At 34.4% G+C, this 25,507-nt stretch overlaps 1 protein-coding gene and 1 pseudogene across 1 annotated transcript in view; both read left to right on the forward strand.

Annotated features, from left to right (window-relative positions):
• Positions 1-25,507, forward strand: part of LOC145286428 (uncharacterized) — a 115,038-nt gene that overhangs the window by 18,210 nt on the left and 71,321 nt on the right. Inside the window, exon 2 of the mRNA XM_080135346.1 lies at positions 21,808-21,944. Coding sequence (XP_079991472.1) covers positions 21,808-21,944 — 137 coding nt within the window. The remainder of the gene's footprint in view (positions 1-21,807; positions 21,945-25,507) is intronic.
• LOC145286692 (U2 spliceosomal RNA) lies at positions 20,557-20,703 on the forward strand (annotated as a pseudogene).

Raw genomic sequence — 25,507 nt, forward strand, 5'->3', positions numbered from 1 at the left:
ATTTAATCAAATGTTTTGATGAGGCGCACATATTTCTGGATAATGTATAAATTAGATTTTTGGACGAAGAAACCAATAACATGCAGCAAATGAGTTTATTAGCATTTCTATAAGAGTGTCCATTGTTTTAAATATAGAACTGGCCCAATTATGATAAACTAATAAATTTTCGAATATCATTAAAATATATGATCATTGTTGTAGTGTGAGAAGGGAGCTAGTGATTTTGATGTGCAGCTGTTTTTTTTATCGATCCAAAAAAAAGTCGGTGAAACATTAAATAATAGAATGGGGGGAATATAAAGAAAATGGCAAAAAGAACATTTGTCATGACATGTTGGACTGAAAAAGTAAATATTAAGGATTATTTTACGATGTGATTTTTATGATCTGTATTCGACTATGTAGCACAATATTACTTTTTGAGTATTTATTAATTTATATCATTTGGGCCAGTTGTTTTTTTTAAATAAAATGGACACGATTTTCATAGAAATGTTCAACTCGTATTTGCATAATCTACTGCGGACTATTATCCTTCTCTTTCTTAGTTGTTTCACGACGTTTTGGCCAACTATTCCTCTGGCCTTCGTCAAAAAAAAACGCAACGACAACTATGGATTGCAGTAAGTGCTGACAATGCAGTTGAGAGATTCGGAGTTCCTATTCTGTCGCGGTTACCACCTGACGAAACGTCGTGAAACAACTAAGATAGATGAAAATAATGGTCCGCAGTAAATAAATTAATAAATAATACTCATCTCTATAATGAATTCCAATTAAAAATATATATATATATATATATATTATCATCATATTTGTATGGGGGTTTTTCCTGTCTTAAAAATGTGTTTTGCTATACAGAAAAAAAACGGCTTTATAAAAGCATAATTGCTGATTAAATGTTTCTCATTACGTGGATTTTCGACGGGTTCTGCTAGTAGTAAAACTGTTCATAAACAGACTCTATAAAGACCTTGATTTTATTGTTTTAAATATTTTTAGAAAACGGATATGATCTGTAGACATGGATGCGTTTTATGTCTCTTGTATTTCTGTAGTGGATATTTTTCTGGGATTTTCAGAGACATGGATAAAGTGACCTCTAATACTTCCGTATGGATTTTCTCTACATTTTGAATCAACCTCCTTGTGATTAAACTTAATTTTGCATTAGACTAGTAGGCCGCCCGGCATTGCCCGGCCGTTAAATACGCTTGATATATTGATTAAAGCAGATTTCGTATTATATTATATTGGACCCAATATATAGTAATGATTTTAAGTTTTAAAAAGTGACTAGTGCGCCACCACTGAGAATCGAAACCAACACGTTTAGTTTACGATTTACTTATTCCTTTGACGTTAATGTCTGAGCTACGAAGACATGTTTTCTGCAAGCCTAAAAATTAAAACGGTACGCATGTATCTTCGTAATGCCATCGTTCGACATTAACCTGGCAAATTCAATTTTTTTTGTTTTTTGGGTTTTTTTTGCACCGATTTTCCCCGACTAAAACTCAAATCTAAAGTTTCGCATAGGATCGAATGCCGTACACATGTTCATGTCTGTAGACCAAAAACTTACAGGAGTTTGGTAGGCAAACTTTTTAAACAAATATATAAACGCATACATAAATATAGAAAGAGGTCTGTGTTTACTATAAACTTTTTACGCAAATAGTATGCAAGTGTAAATCACGTAGAATATCTGCATGAATATAATTACACGTAATAGTAAACTAAATAAGAAAACCGAAAAAGTAATGGGTAATCAATTTGAATGTTTAAAAGAATATGCAAAGTAGCTACATCTTTTGCAGATGAATGCAAATCCACGACCGATACATAAAAGTTTTGTTCTTTTTTTAAATAAATCGAAAAAAGGGTTTGTAATAAAATCAAATTCCTAGATAATTATTTATAGTACTACTTCATCCTTTCATATAAAATTTATTTTAAATCCGTTTATTTCGCCTGAAATATCACAACGATTACGAGGAAAATCTGCTAAAACGTTTAAATATGTTTCTTATAATTATCGTCACACGAGAAAATGTCAAATTTTCTTTCACAGATCTTCCAATATATCGAATTATTTTCTAAAATATCAAACTTTGACGTTGGTAAAATATTGATTTTTTTTCTCCTTAATCATTACGAGATGTTAAAAGGTCGGGCAAGAAACCTCCGTTTATTATTTATCGATTCTGAAAAAATATTTGTTCCAGACTAATTCGTAATGATTTGCTTCCTAATCGATGTTATCAGTAAAATCGAAGTAATCTAATGATTGGTTATAAAATTCAATCAACGCTTTGCCTGACCTAAATTTTAACAACTTGTTCAGTCTTTTGGGGGTATTAACGTCCTGGGAATAGTTAATCTACTATCAGAACTGTTGCTTTAAATTTTAAGTCGTGTGTTAGTGTTGGGTCGATTAATCAGAATCGGGAATTGAAAAAATCGGAAATATTTGGGGTATCGGAATCAGAAAATTTTGTGCCTATTTTCCGATGCCAACAACGATTCTTTTAATTGGCTTTTTTATTTGATTTTCTTTACAGAAAAATAGTCTACCGCTGAGAGTAATACTAAAATAGTGAATATATATTGATTTTTAACCTAATTAGTAAAACTAAAATCGATAGATCATCCCTCACAAGTGTATCCCAAAGTTTAAGAAAATATTTGCGCATTTAACATGTTTTTGTGGTAATCGTGAAAAATATAGTTAAATATGTAGAGATTTAGAAAGAATCGTAATCGGGAATTTCATACGAAATCGATAATAATACTGGAACCGTGCCATCCCTAATATATATAATTTAAAAAAAAAAAAACTCTGGACCGTCCGACTGCTCTTGCTTGTATCTTGTCTATCAAAACCATTGTCATGGAAACCGGCTCGTATTTAATTACATTCACTCTTTTCCACAGTGCAACCATATTGGGTACAATAAACTTTAGTTTTTGCTTAACTTATAAACAGTTTGAGTCATGAAACTGTTTACTGTTTTGATTCTGATGGCACTCAAACCTTTTTTTTTTTTTTTTTAACTTTTAAAATTCTGACTCTATATTAATACACAATATAATAAAAAAATAATTGACTTTACAATAATAAACACGAAATTTGCATTAGAATATATTTAAACGTCTTTTACGACAGGGCACTGTGTGTGTGTGTGATATTCTAAGTCGTTGAAACTTTGTAGTCATCTAACTAGATTTGATGTACAATTTTTACTCTTTTGCATATTGATAAGGCAACATCCGTGAATTTCAACGTCTGATCATTGAATTGTAGCAAGAATCTACTTGGGATATCTCTGTTCCTGATTTATCAGGGATTTTTTTTTTTTACTATCAATAGCCTCTGGGTTGTTCTGCAGTTCGCCGGATCCTCCTCGCGATCGACTGAAATTTTTGGAACGCATGAATCTGCACAGAATTTCGAGCGGAACCCTTTATTTAATTCATAGGAGTAACATGCTCCCGTTTTACGAATTACTTTAGACTTTCGCCCGATTATGGCTGAGGGAACGAAAACTTGCTACCTCCATGGATTAAATAAAGGTTTTCGTTTGAAATTCTGTAGATTTTGGTGTTCGGCATAATAAAACTGAAGTCGGAAGTTACATCGGCCGAAACGTTATGCGAATAACATTTCAGCTTTAAACAGTAGTCCAAATAATCCAAATAGTATAAATTCAAATAATGAAAAACCTACCAATTGTATTAATACTTCTAAAGCGTCGTATGAAACCTGACAAGCACGATCATGTGTGCCTCTTCCTTGGTAGCACCTACCGTCCAATATAAACTCATTAGTCTCATAGAGCGAGCGGATAGTGTTTTCTTCAATGAAACGTTAAACTTAAAACTATTCGTGGGCGACTAATAATTCGGAATTTTCTCGTTATCGAGGAGTTGGTTTGTTAGCGGACATATGCGCACACATCACGCACGTGTGTAATTTATGAGCAGTGATAGAACACAATCCTATTTTTTTAATCTATGAAAAACAAGAGTTAAGTAATTTATTTTAATTGAATTGTAAGTATATAAATAGTAAGTTATGTCTATAAGTAAAATACCAAGTTATAAATTTCGAAACGAATTTAACGTATTAAGAATTTAATTTGTATTTGGATATATTTTAACAATCCTAGTGCTAACAGATTAGGCTGTCTATTGGCTTTCTGAGACGAAATGTACCTAAATTGATTTTTTTTTGTTTTCTATTCTCTTTTGTAAAACTTAATTATGTTCTGCAAAAACCAAACCAGCCCCTTCCCCTTTCCTTTCTTTTTCCTTCCCTACTTCCCAACCCCGTCGGTGGGGCATTAGAATACACCGACTATCCTCCTACAAAGAGTAAAAGCCTTTCAATGGGACCACCTGTTGGCCGTGGGTGGTGACCCATGATGCCTAGGAAAAGGAACCTGCTGGCTGAGCAACTTTAATCTAGGGAAATTAAAGGTATTAGTTGCAACCCTTCACTTTGGCCTCGTACAAAGCTAGACGGGTGGTCGGAGGGGCCCGATCCGATCAATCGGCTAGTTACGTCAAGCCCTAACACATCTACTTTTCTATCGATTTCCTCCAACTATAACAAATACAATTCTACCCTGTACCACTGTAAACTATGTACATATTTTCCCTCTTTTCCATGTATCAGAAGGCGGTGGCTAGGGTCAAATGTGCCAAATGCATAGTCATGACATGGCAGTATAGTGTCAGAAGTTACTACAAATTATTTGGATTGTGTAACCTAAGTAATACAGGTGCTCATGACTCCCATTTGGGGCATGTATACTGTTTTATGTAGCCCTGGCATGACAAGGCGAATTGGTTTCCCCCTTAAAATACCCCAGTATTGGACTCCGAGGTGGGTGGGGGAGCATAAACAATGAATTTTAAAATATATACATGGCCAATTATAAAAATTCCAAGCGCTTACACGTTTACGCTAATAGTTCAGATAATAAACTACACCATAGTTTCTCAAAATTGATTGTATTGGAATCCACCGAAGAAACCAATACAACGGATATCACCGTTTATTATACACAAAATTATATCGGCATATATTACCCCCAAAAATGTAAAAACTTAAAAAAAATAAAACCCTACTGGTGAAAGTGGAAAGGGAAAACATAACACTTTTCTCCTGAGAATGAAAACTTTCCACAACATAAATATTAAGACTTATTCACATAAGAATCTGAATACATTCAAAGGTGTAGTAAGATCGAAAGACCTCTCAATATGCACTACTGAAGAGACAGCAAAAGAACTTAAAAACCAAGGAGTAATAAACGTTAAAAGAATTACAATAAAACAGAATCAGACTATACATACGAACACTTGCATTATGCAGTTCGATAGACCCACTATCCCAAAAGAAATCAAAGTTGTGTTCAACATTGAAAAAGTTGAACCTTTATACCAAACCCTCTTCGGTGCTTTAAATGCCAGAAGTTTGGGCACCATGAGGATGCATGTAGAAGATGAGCGGTATGCGGCAGAAGTGGCCAGAGAGATCCGGACCACACTGACAATGACTGCAATCTCGATTGCAAATGTGCAAATTGTGGAGAAAACCATCCTGCTTATGCTAGAGTATGCAGAATCTGGAAGAAAGAAAAAGTGGTGTTAATAAAACATACCAAAGACATCTCCTTCCTCGAAGCCAGGAAAATAGTAGATGGATACATGAAGGAAAATACATACTTTCAAGTCACCTCAAGTTGTATATCATCCAGCATCACTAACCAAAACTCCAAATAAGAAACACTAATAAACAAATTGCTACAATTGGGACCAAACGACTGACCCAAATTTATAAATGAAATCAGACCAATTATATCAAAAATTAATCATCCCATTAAATCAACAACTAACGTTACCAATAAAACAAATTCTCAACCAAAATCAGAACAACCAAAAAAAACAAAGTCGATCAAAAGAAAGAACACAAAAATCACCAGTACGTCGTGCAGATGCTGAAAAAGACGAAACTAAGGAAAAACAAAATCGGTCAAAAGAAAGACCACACAGATCGCAAATACGTCTTCCTCGTGGTGAAAGAACACACTTGAAAATCAAACAAGATACATCTACCAATAAACAATAATATAAAGAAATTACCACAAACAGAAGCCACTACTACTACAAATAGATTTACTGAATTAGAAGACCTGGAAATTGAAGTTACTCCCAATAAAAAAATCATTGAGTTATAAGATAATCCAATGGAATTGCCGTGGATTGAAGGCAATTTACAATGAAATATTATTGTTGCAAACTAAATTTAATCCTTTGGTTATTTGTCTCCAAGAAACCTTCCTTAAGGAAGATAACAATTTGAATATAAAACACTGTCAACAATATAACTACATTCATAATACAGGACTTGTTCTCTGATGGTCTATCAGTATTCGTTAAAAATAACATACCCCAGAGCCAAATTTAATTAAAAACAAATTTGCAAGCGGTTGCCATAAGAGCAACTCTACAGAAACCGATAAACATTTCTTTATATATACCACCACATGAACAAATAGATGAAAATGAATTGGAGAACTTAGAGAAAATACCCAAACCCTTTATTTTCCTAGGGGACTTAGTCACAACACCTTATGGGGATGCAAGGAAACGGATAGAAAGGGAGAGAAAATTGAAAATCTAATAAATAAAAATAATCTATACTGATTCAACCAAAAAGAAGCCACTCACATCAACCCAACAAATGGATCGCTTAGTTCGCTTGATTTAACTGTGTGTGACCCTTCTACTTATCTGGATTTTCTTTGAGCGTATTCGATGATGCCTGTGGTAGTGATCATTCTCAAAAGCCAGGAAAAATATTTCAATATCCACCAAGATGGAAGCTTAACAAAGCCAACTGGGAAAAATTCAAGAATCTCTGCTCAGAATAATTTACAGAACACAACATCGATACAATCGAAACATTTACACAAGCATTAATAATAATAGAAGAGTGCATTCCCAAAAACACTACTCCAGGAACACAGAATAGACCATGGTTTAACAAAGAATGCAAAGATTCAAGAAATCTACGAAAAGCAGCATTAAGAAAATTTATTCAACAACAAGCAACTTAATTGAATATAAATTGCATAGAGCAAAATCACGCAGAATAATAAAGCCAAAAAAGAATGCTGGCAAGAATGTCAGCAAGATCAATATTTCCACTAAACCAAACAGTGGTTGGGAAATGGTTAAAAACTTTTCTGGAAAACATAACCCAATACCAATTAAACACCTTTCTACTGAAAATACCAAAATAGCAGAAACGAACAAATTAGCCAAAACATTTTCAGAACTCTTCAAAAAACTATAACAAAGAATTCCAAACCATCAAAGAAAATATTGAAAAGTACAAGCTAAACTTCAATTCCAAAAACTTTAAAACCTTTTTCAATAAGAGAATTGGAAAATTCCATAAACAAATCGCACTAAACAGCCGTAGGACCAGATGAGGTCCATTATAGTTTTTTTTAAATACTTCAAAAAACTTCATTGGAACTTTTACTAAAAATCTGCAATGACATCTGGATAAAAAAAAGGTCCCAGAATCTTGGAAACCTACAACGATTATTCCAATACCAGGAAAAGATTCTTCAGATCCTGGAAATTATCGACCAATTTCACTAACAAGTTGTATGTGCAAAACATTAGAGCGAATGGTAAATCGTCGCTAATTTGGTATTTAGAAACAAACAAACTAATAACCAATGCACAGTATGGTTATCGTAAAAATTGTGGATGTCTTGACCATTTGGTCAACTTGAATGCTATGTCAGAGAAGCCTTCATAAGAGGGGAACACGCCACAACTGTGTTTTTCAATCTAAAAAAAGCTTAAGATACTTCCTGGAAATTCGGAATTCTGAAAGATCTATTCGACTTTGGACTTAAAGGTAGACTTCCCGAATTTATTCAAAAATTTTTAACGAACAGAACCTTCAAGGTATGCATAGGGTCTACTCTAAGCGATATAAATAAACAGGAAGGTGTGGCACAGGGAAGTATTTTATCAACAACCCTATTTAATATAAAAATCAACAACATAATAAAGGAACTTACAATGTTCTATTTATGTCAGGAGTATGTGGATGGTTGTTCCATAAGATATCGTTCTAAGCGCATCCATACTATTGAAAGAAAATTGCAACACAGCATAAACAAAATGAATAAATGGGCAAAAGATGGTTTTAAATTTTCCAAAAATAAAACTAAATGCATTCATTTTTGTAATCAACACAAATTACAAAATGATCCCAAATTACAACTCGATGGAGATGTTGATGAATATAAGTTTTTAGGAATTATTTTTGATAAAAAAACTAAATTTTATTCCCCACATAAACTATGTTAAAAAAAATGTAATAAAACACTCCAACTTCTGCGTGTTGTGGCCCATACAAACTGGGGAGCTGACAGTCAGACCTTGTTAAACCTGTACAGATCCCTAATTCCATCAAAAATTGACTATGGCAGCTGTATATACCAAGCAGCAAGAAAATCCTATGTTAAAATTTTTAATCCCATTTACCATACAGGACTGAGACTTGCACTGGGAGCTTTCAGAACATCTCCAATAGAAAGTTTTGTATGCTGAAGCAACTGAGCCTCCACCTAATCTCCAGATATAACAAATTAACACTGCTATATTATACAAAATTGAAGGCAGATCCCGGCAATCCTGCGAACAACTGCACGTTTTATCCCAAATACAAACATTTATTTCAACAAAAAAAGCCATTAAAACATTTGGCCCACGAATGGAACTCATTATTGAAGAAGATCCCGATAAAAAAAATCACAAAACATTTACTCCTTGGAATATTAGAGTACCAAAATTTGACTTAAGTCTTAGCAAACACTGTAAGGGAAAAAACTCACCCTCTTGTTTATCAAGAAGAATTTGAACAAATCAAATACAATTAGCATAAACATGCATACATCTTTACGGACGGCTCAAAACAGGTAGATGCAAGAGGCAGCGCAGCTGTATATAACAAAAACAAATTTTTTTTTAAAGCATCTCTTGAAAGAAACCTCAATCTTTAATGCAGAGGTTTGTGCAATAGATTTAGCACTTGATTTCATCTCTAAGGATAACACAAAATTTCTAAATTTTCTCCGACTCGCTATCAGCTATAACAGCATAAAAACACAAGTCTAACAACCCGTTGTTAGTAAAACTACAGGCTAGAATAAGCGAATTTTAAAAAATAAAAGAAATTGTGCTTTGCTGGATACCTAAGCACATCGGTACCGGAGAAAACGAATTAGTACACACAGCAACAAAGGCTTCTCTAAATGAAAATCAAGATGAAAACTTTAAAGTCCCTATACGGATTTAAAAATTATATAAATGAATGCATTAAAAAAAACAATGGCAAATTTATTGGAATGGCTGCACTAACAATAAACTATATGCCATTAAACCAACAATTGGTAACTGAACAATATTCCAGGAAAAATAGAAAGGAAAAGTTTGTATTAACGAGATTGCGATTAGGTAACACATACCTAACCCAATCATATTTACTTAAAGGAGAAGACCAGCCAATGTGTATTGCATGTCAGGTTCCGCTGACAACAAAACATTCTTACTGAATGCATTGATTTTCTGCCTATAAGACGAAAATATTAAAGACAGCAATATAAAAGAACTTTTCGAAAACAAAAGTCAAACACATAATCGATTACCTTAAAGAAATTGGTATATATACAAAAATATAGATTTTCATATACATGTGAATAAGCAAGAAAATTTAATACAAATCGATACGGATTAGTATTTCTGAAGTAATCCTTTGCACATTTAATATACATAAATATAATTAAATAAAATCTTTCTTATACAAATTAACACAAACGTAACTACACCTTAGTAGTAAATATTTACTAATACAAATTTAACACACGTAATGCAAATTTATCTTAAATATTTTACGCAAATATAACACTTTTCTACAAATTTACACGAACGCAACTACACCTAAGTAGCAAATATTTATCCTTACAAATTTACACACATAACGCAAATTCCTATTAATTTTTTTTTACAAATTTACTCATTTTAATACATTTTATGCATTTAATTTTGTATTAAAATGTTTACGAATTTAATGTAATCTTAATGCAAACTATAATTCAACTATAAATACATTTATTCACATAATTTTGTTTATAAAAAAAAATATATATTTAAACACTAAACCACGATTCGGCATAAAATAATCCAATAAGGGTGGACATGCCGTTAAACACAAAAAAAATCACTTAACAATCGTCCGCCTCCATCTTGTCGAAATTTCGTACTGATAAGAAATCCTTTTCTTTTATGCATGGAATTAACTTCCTCCCGTATCGTCAGCCATGACCAAGTCAACATATAAAGTAATTTTTAATTGTATTTGTATTGTATCGCCAGTATTGAGACTTAAACAATCAACGTCCAGAAGCCACCCTCTTGAATTGATTATGAATTAGCACTTTTATCCGCTGCACAATTTCAGTTTAAATTCTAAAAGCAGCAAACCTATTGTTTTATATTTTAGATGCGAAATCTTACTTGTGTGTGTATGTGCACATATAAGCTGAACGTCTGTGTGTCTGGTCACGAATAGACTCCTATATGGTTGACTGTTATAGAAAACTGATTACATATAATGACAGAAGATGTATCGAGACACAGGAATGGGTATGTTTGATCTGGCATAATGATTCATTTAAATTGTGGGGTCTGCGTACGCGCCTGGTCCACAAAGTATGGAAATAAAAATTTAAAAATTAAAACCTTTACAAATGTTTTTGATATAGATGTACATAATAATACTTTGATAAGTATGTTTTAACATAAATAAGTATGGTATAATAAAATTGTGGGGTGTGCGTTCGCGCCTGGCCTCCATAGAATGGAGAAAAGCACAAATTTTAATAAAGACTGTTCATATCTATCTGCGTAAGTATACTTCGATAATTATGTTTCCGTTTGAAGAAATATGGTATAATAAAGTTATGGGGTGTTCGTTCGCACCTGACCTTCATAGAATGGAAATATGTCAAAGTTTAACAAAGTTTTTTAATATAGATCCACAGAATATTGTGATAAGCGTTTCAGTGTGAACAGGTATGGTATAATAAATTATGGGGTTTATCTATTTTATTTTTACTTTCATCATATTTTTCTTTGGTTTTTATACCCCCAAATTGGAAGCTATCTCTTTACAACCCTTCCTTTTCATAACCTATCATACTTTCATAAACCAGAGTCGATTTTCTGTAAGCTGTTTTTGAACCCAGTCAACAACGGGTACTTTTGCTAGTATATATAATATATATATATTAGTATTGCTCTCGGTTTACTGCGGCCGAATTGATTGTCCTTGCTAATGAAGCCAGACATCGCTTCTGTTGCCGGGTTCAAATCTATCGACCGGTGTTAATCGTATCTCCCTGCACTGATGATTCATGAAAGGATGGAACACTTGTGTCTGTAGGTATTTAATAATTATTATAGTGAATAATTATGCCTGAGTCCTAAACATTGTGAAGAGTCTGGATGGATCGACCAACGTTTTTTATTTTTTTTACATTCTTTGTCCTATATGTAATACAGATAGTACACCTATATAAAGTATTTACAAACATTGGTTTATCAGCGTAGACTCCTCACAATGTTTATAACTTTACTAGACGGGGATGGCTTTGTCTGGTTGTAAAATACGCTTAAATATATTTAAATTTGTCCAGATTTCGTATATATTATTATAGTCGTGATTACAAAGGTAAAAAAAATGTGGGTGGCATCAGCAAGAATCGAAAGCAAAACTGTAGCATTCAAAGCTGGTGACGTTACCACTGTACCAACGTTACACGCTTATGAAGTGATTAAAAAGATGAATGTACGAAATGTATAACGATTTTTTTTTCAATTATTTTAATCGGCTAAAGATCCATAAAAGAACGTTTCGTATCATTTGAGACCCATAGGGCCGCTCTGCAACTTATAATTTCAGAGGAGATAGTTTTAAAATATGGGGACGGAAACGTATATCCTTTATATATTCGGCCCTGTCGGTGGGGCATTAGAATACGCCGACTGCCCCCCCCCCCCTGCAGAGGGTAAAAGTCCCTCAATGGGGGTCCTGGATATGACCTTAAACTATATCCAGTGGTGAGGGCCCCAGCTTGTGGGCTTTGGGAAGTGTGGAGCCACCCTTTAATTACCATTGCTCCCAGGTCCACTCTAACCCGGAGTGGTAGTACCTGTTAGGGTCCCAACTATGGGTTGAATAGAAACCGACGTGAAAACAACAAATATATTCTATTAAAAAAATTTTTCTTCAAAATCTTTGGATTCGGCATTAAATAACCTGAAAAGGGTTGATATGCCGTAAAACAAAAACAACTAACCAACCTTTTATATATTAGATTTATAAAAAAACGCTTTACACACGTATGAAGCACTTTTGAAGAGATACTGGTTTTAATTCATGTTAGTAACATACTTGAGCTTATAAATACTCAGGGCGTTACGGTACGAGAGAAACAGTCTCAATTGCAAGTGGCGACTAAAAATAAAATGCTCATCTTTGGACGATTTTTTCCCAAACAACAATCTTCCAAAGCTCATTACTGAGTGAAAAATGTTTCTTCAATCTTTACTTTTTCTTTTAATAAAACGGACAAAGTATAAATTATTTAAACAAAAGTTTAATAGAACAATATACTTTTTTTTTTAAACGAAGGCTGTTTAAAAATAAAATATCTGAAGAAATCCGAATGGTAAGAATAAGGTCTATTTTTATTTCTCCTAAATTGATCAGAAGGGATTACAAATTGCATTATGATTACTGAACGTTTGCTTTCATGACCTGAGAGTTTAATTTCCCTGTCGTAGATATTGACGGTTTAAGACTGCCATAGACGTGCATCATGCAATTTTTGACAAAATTGCATTGAGAACGGTGGTGACTATGTAGCTAAATAACTTCTTCAGCACAAAAAGGTCGCTTGTTTTAATGGTACCACTCCAGTTTTCGTAGCTGTTCAACTTTTATTAATTAAAACAGGATTTACTTTCAGAACGACCCTTGTAGTAGATGCAACATTTTATTTACTATAAAATGTTTGTTTAATGGATATGCCTTGCATTAAGTCAATAACTTGAAATTTTGCGATATACTTTAATGGAATATGTGTATATTTGCTATATACGAGGGGCGTGCAATAAGTAATGCCCCTGACCCACTTCCCATAGCAGTAGACCAACGAAACTTTGCACAGTTATTAGTCTTTCTCTACATAGGAATCACCTAGAGTTATGCATTTCTCCCATCGTTTGATGCAGCTCTTGAGACCGTTTTTGTAGAACACCCCAGGTTGGTCCTCCAACCGCGACGTGACTTCAGAAATCAAGGCTGCATCATCTGGGAAACACTTTCCTTTCAAAAACCACTTCATGGCTGGGAAGAGGTGAAAGTGCAAGGTCAGGAGAGTAGGGAGGATTTCAAAACCACACGCCCGTGCTTCTGATCTGGCGGCATGCAAGTTGTGGACTGGAGCGTTGTCCTGTAGGAGGAGTTTACCTTTGCTGATCTTGCCCCGCCTCTTGATTTTGATATGTCCTCTTAATTTCCTCAAAAGTGAAGCATAATAGGCTCCTGTAATTGTGATACCCTTTGCCAGGAAATCTGTCATCACTACTCCGTCCTGGTCCCAGAAGACTGTGAGCATGACCTTGCCAGCGGAGGGCTGTACCCTTGCCTTCTTTGGCGGTGGTGAGTCCAAGTGTTGCCACTGCATTGATTAGGCTTTGGTCTCTGGATCAGTGATGGACCCAGGTTTCATCCTGTGCAATCGGTCTTTTGAAAAACTTTGACACAGCTTCTTGTCACATCTCCAAATTCATCCTCGAGCACTCAACGTGTTCTCGCTTCTGGAATGGTGTGAGCAACCTGGGAATCCATCTGGCAGACACCTTATGCATATGGTCATGAATTATAATTTCCACAGACCCTGTACTAATCTTGACATCTTGGGCTATTTGGCGAATAGTAATGCGCCGATCTTCCAAAATGGCAGCCTCAAGTTGACAGACAGATGCCTCATCAATGGCAGAAGGGGGGGCGACCAGGTCTGGGAGCTGTTTTGACAGACTTCCGGCCATGTTTAAATTAACGATGCACGCGTTTTACAAGGTCATATGATGGGGCATTATCATCATAAGTTTCTTTCATTTCATCAAAAGTCTCCTGTGGTGTGCGTCCTTTCAAATACAAAAACTGGATCACTGCTCGACATTCAACAGTCTCCATTTCACACCTGACTCGGTTCAAACACACGTAAAACAGAACCGACAATTAGTTCAGAGCTGTAATTTGCCACATAACCCGTCGAGATATAAATGATTGCACATGCAGAATTTCAGCTAGATCAGACAATTGGAAGTGGGTCAGGGGAATTACTTATTGTACGCCCCTCGTAGTATATTAAAGTTCTGTGTGCCCTTGATAATTCCAGTAATTTCTACATCAGACGTGTAATGAAGTTTTTGCAATATTTCTTTTGAAATAAATACAAATAAAACATACCGTCCTTCATAAAAAATAATCGTGTTTTTTCAGATAAACATTCATCAGACAACTAAACAAACACATCACATTCAACATAATTATTTTCAAAACAGATACTCGATCTTATCGTACAAATAATTGTCAGTTAAATATTGAAATCAATATAATGAATGTCTTTTGTGTATGCATTCTTTCGCGAACTGTTATCCTGTTCCACGTTAGCATTTTCTAAAGATAACGGTTTCAGTCCTACTCAAAGCAGACCATTATATGTGATCAGTTTTCTATAATAGTTAACGATAACGTGGTGAGACAACAATTATGGAAAGCAGCAATTACTGAGGATACAGTTATGAGATTCCATATTTCTGTCCCGTCATGGTTAATCACCTGGATTAGGGCAAAAGATGAGTTGGCTGAACTATAGTGAAACATCAAATATAAGGATAGCAGTCCACAAAAAAATTGAATACAAAAATTATGAAGCCTCATCTCAAAGGATTCTGAAAAACAAAAATATAAAATTAATGTCCTTATATATAGGGTGTTCCAAAAGTTTGACACATTTTGACATTGAATATCTCGAGAATTATTAAGGATATAAAAACGCATCTGGTATATTCAGAAAGCTTGTAATCAGAAGTTTTTCGTGGAATGTTCAAAGATGTTCAATGCGAACACCATTGGTCAGACGACACACATCAAGCCAATACTCTAATTTTAGCCAAATGCGTCCCAACATTGTGTTGTCAATCGTTGCAACAGTTTGTTATCCGTGCCTCCAGCTCCTCCACTTTTCTTTGAATAGACCAGACCTTTCACAAATCTCTATAAAAAAATCTCACTGTATGAGATCTTTTTGCGAAATGCACGTTGAACAACTGTCCATTATTCGGTTTTTGCGAATTCAAGCACACAAAACTCTTTATCTTGTTGAGTGGGCGCCATTGCTGGATCTGAAAAGTAATTAAAAAAATCAAGTCTTACAAAAAACTTTATGCGTTTAGCTTTAAATTGACACCACTTTCATCTTGCTATCCTTCATAGTTAAGTAGATATGAGGACTTGAAATGTTCCCAAGACTTTGGGGTGCCCTGTATATGTATAATTGTACTGTTTTAATTGATAGGATAATTTATTTTAGAAGAAATTTTAAACGATAAAGTCATTTCGTTTTTTACTTTCGCGATATCAAATAATCATCATTCCTTGATCCCAGGGCGTGACGTCGATACGTGCACAAAATTCCTTTATTAGTTATTATATAGATATAAGCTTGATATTATCAATATCGGTTGAACTGTTTTTGATGAGGTATAATTATGTACATAATCATAATTGTTATAGAACTTACAGAAAAGTTTATCTTTGTACGTAATATATATTTCCAAGTTACAGCTTATAAAAATTCTGAAGGCATTATGCCAAACGAATTTTGGAATTTTCTGGATATTTTGAAGCAACTTTATGACGACATACCCAATCAACCATCAATATTTTGTAAGTTCTTTACGCATATTTTTTGAATCCCACCTTCATGGTATGAAACAAGTTATGTTTTCTTGGCCTATTCTCAAATTGTGAAAATAGCGTTTTGGTTAGAATGTTTAATCAAGAAAAATTCTTTCTGACACGCAAAACTTTGTTCCTTTTCTAATTATCGATGGGATAAAAAATACTTTTCAACTTGATGTTTGGATTTGCTACATAAATTCTGCTTAATCAGGTTCATTTGATGATGAACGACACATGCAATGAATCATAAAACCACAGCAGTACTTATATAAGGCACTTTGTGTTGAAGTTCGTTTCTGATGGACTCTGAAACGGCCGGGATGATTTTTTTTTCTTTTTTAAATTTCACATAAATGTAAATCATGTGCATATAAGTGTTCATAGATATGCTTTGTATCGGAATGCCCCCGATAAATAACAAATCACATTAAAGGAACAGTCCTATTTTTAAAGGTCTTACATCACAAGTGCATTTGAGATTTCATCAACAATAATCAGAAATATTTGTCGTATAAAATCAACATTTTAGTAGGACAGTGGCGCGTTCGAAATGAATCTTTCTGTTTGGAGCGCAATTGAAATTTAAAATTTGCATGTTTAAACTTTAAGTCATTATATAAAAATAATTTCATAAAAGCAAGATTTTCTGCAGTGCAATGTAAACTGCAATGTATTGTGGACTTCGAGGAAGTGTGCTAGTTTTGATGTGATATTACGAATATAATTGTATTATGTTTTGCTTGTTTGGTAGCGTTTGTTAGCGCGTTGGGTTATAGTTTAGTATTTTAGATTGTATATTAGCGTTTAATATTGAGTAGCTTAGTATGATTGGTTGATTAATTATCACGTTAGTATCATTGATTAGTCTTTGTATGTTTGTATATATGTAATTTGCATTTTCTTTACTTTGCATGCCATAGAACAGACTTATAATACTGAGACAGTTGAACTCTTTCAAAAGGGTATTTCAAAGATTTGCATTAACTTTTAAGTGATCGTTATAATTTTTATAGATTTGTAATATCGCGCATTTCGTCCATACCAAAAATTTTAAATCAGGTTTTAATGGCACTGAAATTTTTTTAATTTATTTAGCGCACTTGATTCATAAAACTCCCTAAACAGTTAAACACCATCTAAAGTAAAACTGACTTTATTGCGCAATTATTTTCACTCTCCCTCATTTTTATCAGACTAGGACTATAGCAATAAGACTGGTTTTCCTCTGTATAAGGTGCAAAAGGAGTTGCTTTTCATTTCATTTTCTACACCCGCCCGTTCTATTACGCATGTAAATAAAGGCGATTAAGATAATAAAAAACAGTGAGGTAAAAACAAACGGCACTTTTACAGTATAAGAACCACGCTGTCGTCGGAATTTGGAATTGTCCAAAAGGTTTACGGAAAACGCCGGAAAGTTTCGAACGAAAGTTTCACGCTATTGTTGTTTTTTTGTTTTCAATGAGAATTTTATTTGATTACTAAGCTAATTTAATGGCACGGTGCAATCACGTTGACACACCGGTTCTCGCCAAATCATCGAAGTTAAGCGACGTTGAGCCTGGCCAGTACCAGATGGGTGACCATTTGGGAAGGCTAGGCGCTGTATGTACCTTCTGGAGAGGTTGGGCGTGGGGCCAGCACTCTCGCCCCGTAAAAAGAACTCCGTCGCTACAAAAGCATCTATTAAGTTGTAAATGGCCTATGCCCCTTAGGGGGGGGGCTCAGGGCCATGGATGGAAACTAATTTAATGCAAGGTTAATTGAGAAATGAAAATATTGTCTTTGTTACGAAGAAAATAGAATGAGTAAGTATTGAATATTTTTTTCAAACTTTATGAATATTAAAATTCAAATAAAAAAGCACTCATTGTAAGGTAACTTTCATGAATGTTTATTTTTTAGTAACATTTTGATTTATATATGGCAAATGACAGAAAACGGGCGTTTTTTCTGATATTTTTTTTTTTTTTTTTTTTTTTTGTATTCGTGTTAAGGCACTCGGCGTCGCAGCAACTTTCCATAAATCGCTCTGATGATTATCACTATAGCAACTTCCTTATGCTGCATAAGTACGAAACGAACAATACTCTGTATACTATCAATGAAAAATATAAATTAATTTCATATTATCAGATGATTCTGTTATTGACATTGATTTTTCTGATATATTTTTAGATAGAATTCTTTCAAATTTTTAGCGGCTTATAAAAGCATTAATTACGACATGTTGAACCTCCGTTAATAAAACTGCTCAAAATAATTGATTCTCTAAATTTAAATACATTTTTATTATCTTATAATTTTACTACGGTTAAAATGGTATACAAATTTTGAACTAGTTTTCTCATCTTCATTGTTATTTCAAATTTCTGATTGTCTTTTATACTGCACCCTTTAATTTCATCGTGTCACACTTAGAAGTCGTAAGGCCTGAGAGTAAAACTACCGAAACGTTGTTAAAAATCACGAATCAACCTGTTCTAAAACTATAAAACGTTGTCCGGGATTTAAGGAACATCTACGAATGTTTCGGACTCGTATTTTTATTGTCAGCGAAATCTGTGAAAACGCTCATATTCGTTCAATTTAATCGATTGATTGCCTGTTTTAGTTGGAGACCCATCGCGGTGTATCGGGAGGAAGCTTATGCCTCCGAAAATTTGAAATACTGAAAATAACCAACTTCCTATTTTCAATGTTGAGTATTTTTGTACGAAACTGTCATCTGCAAAATGAACAGTTTCTTTTCATCTTTTGTTGTAATTTAAATAAAGAAAACTAACAAAACATAACCGAATTTTTTTGTTTGTTTCCTTATTTTTTTAAATACAATTTGACCAAAAAATATAACAAATTAACTTGTAAGTTTTCGAGTGAAGTTTTATACAAACGCGTCAATAGGCGGTGAAGAAAGTTGAAATTAACCGAAAAGTGTTATTCTGTTGAGTACCGATTATACGATAAATGTTACCACTACCTACTTATGTAGATAATTATGGCCAGCAGATTTCAACTTAGTATATTTTAGTCGTACTAATATAGGTTTTTAGAAATGTCAAACTAATTACATATATATTTCAAACGGTCTCTTTGAATTGCTACAATGAGTTTTTTTTTTATTCCCAAAGTTTAACGAAATTAATTTTATACGTATATTCCATTTATTATGCTAATATATTTTGGATGCCTTGCACTAGAACAAATAAATTTGTATTTTTCATTTTTGTTTTTCAATCAACAAAGTTTCATCTTTAAACAATTTAAAGAGCGTATGTCGTCATAGCCGCCGACAAATAAACAACGTATCGCTCGGAGCACAAGATAGCGAAACATTTTACTGCTAACAATGGAGAAACCACTACAGCTTCTAAAACTATAACATTGATCCGTATGGTGCCGTATCCTTTTATTCCTACTTTCTTAATGTGACGATGAACGCAATTAAAGTGAATCCATTAAATCTTTTATTAATGCATTCCATTGTTTACTATTCTTAAAATAAGCTGAAGTGCATAGTGTTTTATATTTTCGGAAACAAAAAGATAACGTTCCATTACAGAAATATATTTGCTTTCATTATTTTCCTAAATTGTCTGACACACTCGTGATAGAACCGATATATATTGACAAATGAATACAAATTGCTGTTTCTTATGTAATTGCAGTATTATTCTTCAAATATGTGCGCATTATGATAAAAGCACTATCTTATCTCCTATATGGTTTGATTGCAGAAATTTCCCAAATTGGACCAAATTACCGTAGGTTTGTAACAGATGCTACATTCAAATTAATGTCTAGACTACTAGTCACTATCTTATGTAACTCTAGAACCACATTATGTGTACGTTATTTTCTGTATCACATTTACATCCGGGTCGTTTATGTACTTCCATTCCTTGACATAAATAATTTTATCTAGAATTCTTCATAAGTTTTTGTTTCGGTTTCAATTATGGCTGAAAGAAACTCAAGTTATATATTTCACAAGTTTTTATTTCGGTTTCGATTAAAGCTAATGCCTCAAGTCATATGGATATATTTTTAGTTGCGTGCAAGCGACTCTATAAGTCACTCTGTCTGTCGGTCTGTCCGTAACACTTTTGTACTTGGCCTTTTTGGTTAAGATCAAAGGTCTGTTAATACATGCTGTTCTGAGCTTTTTAAGCTTTTCTTGGCCAAAAGGCCAAGACCAAAGTGTACTATCTATTCCGGCAGATACTGCAAGCAAAGACCATATGTGGGGGCAACTCGACATATAAGACCTTGGTCAATGTAGGGGGCAACCCTTCATACCAATTGTCACTATCCAGCTCCCCTACTCCCCGGGGAGTTGGTCCCCATTTCCTCTTCACTTCTCACATTAAAAATCTGCCTTGTGCCTAATTTGCTCGGTGGGGGGAGCAAATAAATACAGCTTTTCTTGGCCTTTTGGCCAAGATCAAAGTGTAGTATCTGTTCCGGCAGATGCTGCACTTAAGATAATTTGTACCAGTCAATGGAGGGGAAACCCTCTATACTGGGACAATTATTATTTTTGGTAACCAGAGTGCCCCCTTTTTGCCTACTTTTAGGGGAGCTGGTTTTTACCTCACATTAAAAACGGCCTTGTGCCTAATTTGCTCAGTGGGGGAGCAAATAAATACCATCTGTTCTTACTACATGCTGTACTTATTGTGATAAAGTGGGGGATCACTTTTCTGTATCAATTTAATGTAAAATGATCACCCACTTTACAAGCAGTCAGTCTCAAAGCCATTCAAGTTATTCTCCAGATCATTCAATTTGTTTTTGAAGAATACAGTGAGAATCCATAGCCTCTAAAACTTCTATTTATACTTTCCATTATATTTCTAATTGACCATTTCTTTTTCATACTTATATCATACTGATTTACGTATTCCTTAATTGCCTTTTTTTATTTTATTCAAACAGTACATCGATGTTATCTACTCAAACCATCACTATTCGCTAGTGAAAGCCAGATTATCTAATTTCCGCTACGGCCGCCAGTGTCCACATTTGTTCAAGGACGGCAGTGACCACCACCAACAACTATTGTAGTCTATTTTTTGCAGGGGAGGGGACAGGCGTCCACCAGGCGACAACGGTTAACTAGTTCTGCTAGTACTTTACAAATATTATGTCCGTCGGGAATCCAGGTTCTGTATACTTTGCTAGAAAACCACCCAGAAGCCGATATTAATCTATAAAGTTAATAAAAAAAAACTGTTACAAAATATAAAGAGAAAGACTGATAACTTTTCTCAATATTCTTGTTGTGTGTACAGCTTTTCCTATTGTCTTTGACGCCTCTTTGAGATCTCGCCGGCAGATAAAATTTTGTCTAAACGTTGATTTCGTGGACTTCGCTTTCAAATAAATATGCAAGTTAGTTAAACTTCATGTAGTTGTTTGCATATCCATGACTCGGCATATTAAGAAGTTCGTTTTTTAATAATTTTTGATATCAATATCAAAGCGAGAAAAATAACATTCAACTTTATATAATGTGCATGTTTCATACTAATATTTTCGTTACTTTATTTTGCGTCGAGTGAACATTGCAAAGGGTAATGTCAACTTATAGTCATTTTAGCAAGGTACGCCATGTTGCCGGCATTGCTAAAATAGATGTAGTAATATATTGACTTTTCTTTTTCCAGGAATGGTTTCAAGTTATATCAAATGGAATTTAGTCATCCTGTTTACGTGTTTGGCTTGTTCGACATCTACAGAAATTCCACATCTCTCTTGGCAAGATATCTCCACCGCCAAATGCCGCGCCTTCTGTCTAAATAAGGTAACATTTCACTTACGTCTTGCGGGAATTAGAACGCATTTATGAATCGTTAAAACTAATCGACGCTACGATAATACTTTGAGACGGCGTGCAACCTAGCTTATTGCCGTTTAGGAGAGAGTACAAATAATACATTGCTTTTGTCAATGATTGAAATAAAGTATTTGTATTTGCATTATGAAGTGATCTACAAGGGTGCGTAACCCCCCCACACACACACACACATTTTACGAGAACATTAAACTTTCTCTATCTTTGTACTCGTTCTGATTTTGTTACCACAGTTTTACCCCATTCTCAATTACCAGTTCATTACCTCCCTATCACATCCCTCACAGGTTTTTCTGTATCTTTCATTCTTTTATTGCATTTCACTCAAACAAGGCACAGTGCCACTTTGATCTAAGGGACTACTATTAGGGGCATGAGTACGGGGATACTATGTAGGGAGTTAAGCAGCAGAATGTCTGTTCACATTACACTTGAACTTCTGCATGTCAGTACAGTTGGTGAAGCAGGAAACCGGAAGGGAATTCTAAAGTCTAGCGGTTCTCTATTATAGAAGGCTTTCTTACATCTAGGGGTCTGTGTAGAGGTGGGACTTTGTTGCTTATCGAGTTTGTTTTGGGGTTTTACGTCGGAGCATCCACTATTAAAATACTTGTAAAACAGACAGAAGAATGCAATATTTCGTTGGTGGGAAAGATATTATTAGATGACAGTTCAGGATCTCTTAGAGTAGCAACTCTTTTGAACCCTGTCTATGAGTGAGACTAGTAGATGCACCAGCCCAAATATGAAAACAATACTCCATACATGGGCGAATGGTAGCTCTTGTAGAGGTACAGGATACTTTCAGGCGTAGAGAGAGAGCTCGCCTTCTTCGCAGCAGCCATCGTCGTTTCTCTCTTTCTGTCGCATTTTTTCTGTTGCTTTTTTTTCTCTTGCCTTTGTGCTTTATTTTTTTTTCGTACTTTGTTTCATACGTATGTGTACACTTTTTATTACATCTACATTCAACGTTACTCAGATCCAAATCGTAAACATTAGATTTTAATTTTTTTGGAAATCTTTAAAAGATGTACCATTGCGTTATAACGCAAGTTGGTTTGTACGCGATGACATTCTACAGATTCAGTATGATTGCAATTTCTTAAAAGTGTAATACAAAGTTATTTCCATTTTGAAGTTAACTTTATACAAAAATCACCTTTTTATACAGAAAAGGAAATTAAAAACTTAATGAGCAAACCATGAAAAGATTACCATAGTCTTTGATATGGCGGACACTATCGATTTTCTTTTATGTTGAAATTCTTAGCAATCAAATTTTTGTAAGAACCAAAGATTCGTAAAATTCTTTTTATATTGATTTTAATCGATTTTTAGTCTTTATACACAGAATATCATTAAATCGTTTGCATTGTAAAATCTTTGCTTTTTCTTATTTGAACGATAGTTGAAAGCCTTTAAAATCTGTTACTGCGCTTCTTGTATTTGTTTCGGGAGGAGCTTTTTGGACAGTTACCAGCAAAGGTGACCAAGCCCTGTGGCTATTCATTGATCTAATCACCAACGTTAAACATTGTAACCTCTGCTTAAGAAACTTTGGGAACTTCTGCGAATCAAAGATTGGCAGGGTAGAAAGTGGCCTAATCAATACAGAGATGAACTACAGAAATATATCTATTACATTTACTTCTGAATTAATACTTTCAAAACTCATTTCTTAATATAATTGCTACTTATCATTTTTTCTTATATAAATGCATTTTGTCTGTTTGCCCTTTGTTTCTAACCGTAATTTGAGGTGCCTTTTAATAAGGATCCAAACTTTGTACAGGTATTTAAAATTGTTGTAAACTCTTCAAATTTCAGTATGATATAGCTATACATCTTATGAGATGACTAACCAATTTTTGATTTCCCGTTCAAATGAACAGGTACACCAGGAATTGGAATACACCTTACTAATTGCCACAGTTGGTGAATTTCTAAAAATGCAATTTGGACGTAAGGACGCTTTAGAAGAACAATATGCACTAAAATTGTAATTGTCTGTATTTTTGAGATGAGGTGTTTTCATTTATTGAGATTGTTGGACTGACTTCCTCATCTTGGTTGCTATAGTCACGTTTCGGCCATTTTGCCCTCCGGCCTTCATCAGGTGTTTTGTCTCGAACCCAACCCTTTATTATTACGGGGGTACCGTGTTCGGACTCCAGCTAGGCTCTGGGACATAGTTGCTGATTCTCTGTTTTGAATGTTACTTTTCACTGCCTTCGTTCAGGATTGAACTCAGCACCTTTGGGTAACTGTAAACTTTGATACAACGTGTAGGACCACTCGGTCATATGTCACTAGGACAATTCGGTTTGCTCTAAACTCTACAATAAACAAAGCAAACTACTCCCTCTCCAATTTTCCTTTATGGACAGAAACCACATTAGATGATCTGAAAATGATCTCTTAAGTTGATGATATCATAAAAAAGACCTAGACCTCAAAAGCGTATGGATTCGGATCAACATTTCATTCCGGTTGTACTATTAAAAAAATGTTCCACTGAGATTTTTCAAGTTTTTTTTCAAACTTATCAACAAATACCTTAACGAATCTTGCTTTCCTGGTCGCCTATAACTTGCTTCTGTGGTAACAGTTTACAAGAATTCTGACGAAAGAACTGACCCATTGAATTATCGTCCCATTAGCTTGATCTTTCTTTTCGCCAAAATATTTGAGTCGATAATTAACCAAGCTCTAGTCTATCTACCTTACAGTTGCTAAACCCCTATCCGACCAACAATATGGATTTGGGCAAGTCCGTACTACTGCATATATTCTAACTAATCTCCAAACTTATATACCATGAACTGGATAAAGCAAGGGAAGGTAGAGCAGTACCCCTAGATATATTTAAGGCTGTTGACAGTATGGCACTAGTGTTTTCTCGGGAAAATCAGATCATTTAGTATTACTGGACGAATCCGTAACATAATTAAACCATTTTTATGAAGAGAAGAATCCAGGTTTTCCTTGATGGATGTACGTCAACAGAATGATATAAATGCAGGTGTACCTCAGGGGTCGATCCTTTGACCTTTATTCCTGATATTCATGAAGGACCTCCCTGATAAAATTGTCTCTGAGATAGGTATATTTGCTGATGACACTATGCTCTATGGCAGGCACGATAGAAAAACGAATGAACACGTATCTAAGGCAATATGGGAAAGCCTAGAAAAGACCTCCAGTCCGTTGTGGAATAAGGACAAAAATGTATGGTAACATACAATGCTGCCAAAACTAGGCTCGTCTCCTTTTAATAATTACAAGAAACCTTCTCAACCACCAATGGCTCTGGCTAATGATTTACCTGAAAGTATTTCGTTCAAATCCCTTGGCTTAATGTTCACAGAACATTAGTGTGAACTTGTACATTGAGGGTATTGCCGCGGCTGCTGCGAGAAAAATGGACTCTTTACTGTGCTAGAAAGTTACTTACGCCTGAAAGTATCCTGTACCTCTATAAGACCACCATTCACCTATGTATGGAGCATTGT

This window comes from Euprymna scolopes, chromosome 10 (assembly GCF_053919585.1).
Source record: "Euprymna scolopes isolate OS-2025 chromosome 10, ASM5391958v1, whole genome shotgun sequence".
In the NCBI taxonomy this organism is placed as follows: Eukaryota; Metazoa; Mollusca; class Cephalopoda; order Sepiida; family Sepiolidae; genus Euprymna; species Euprymna scolopes.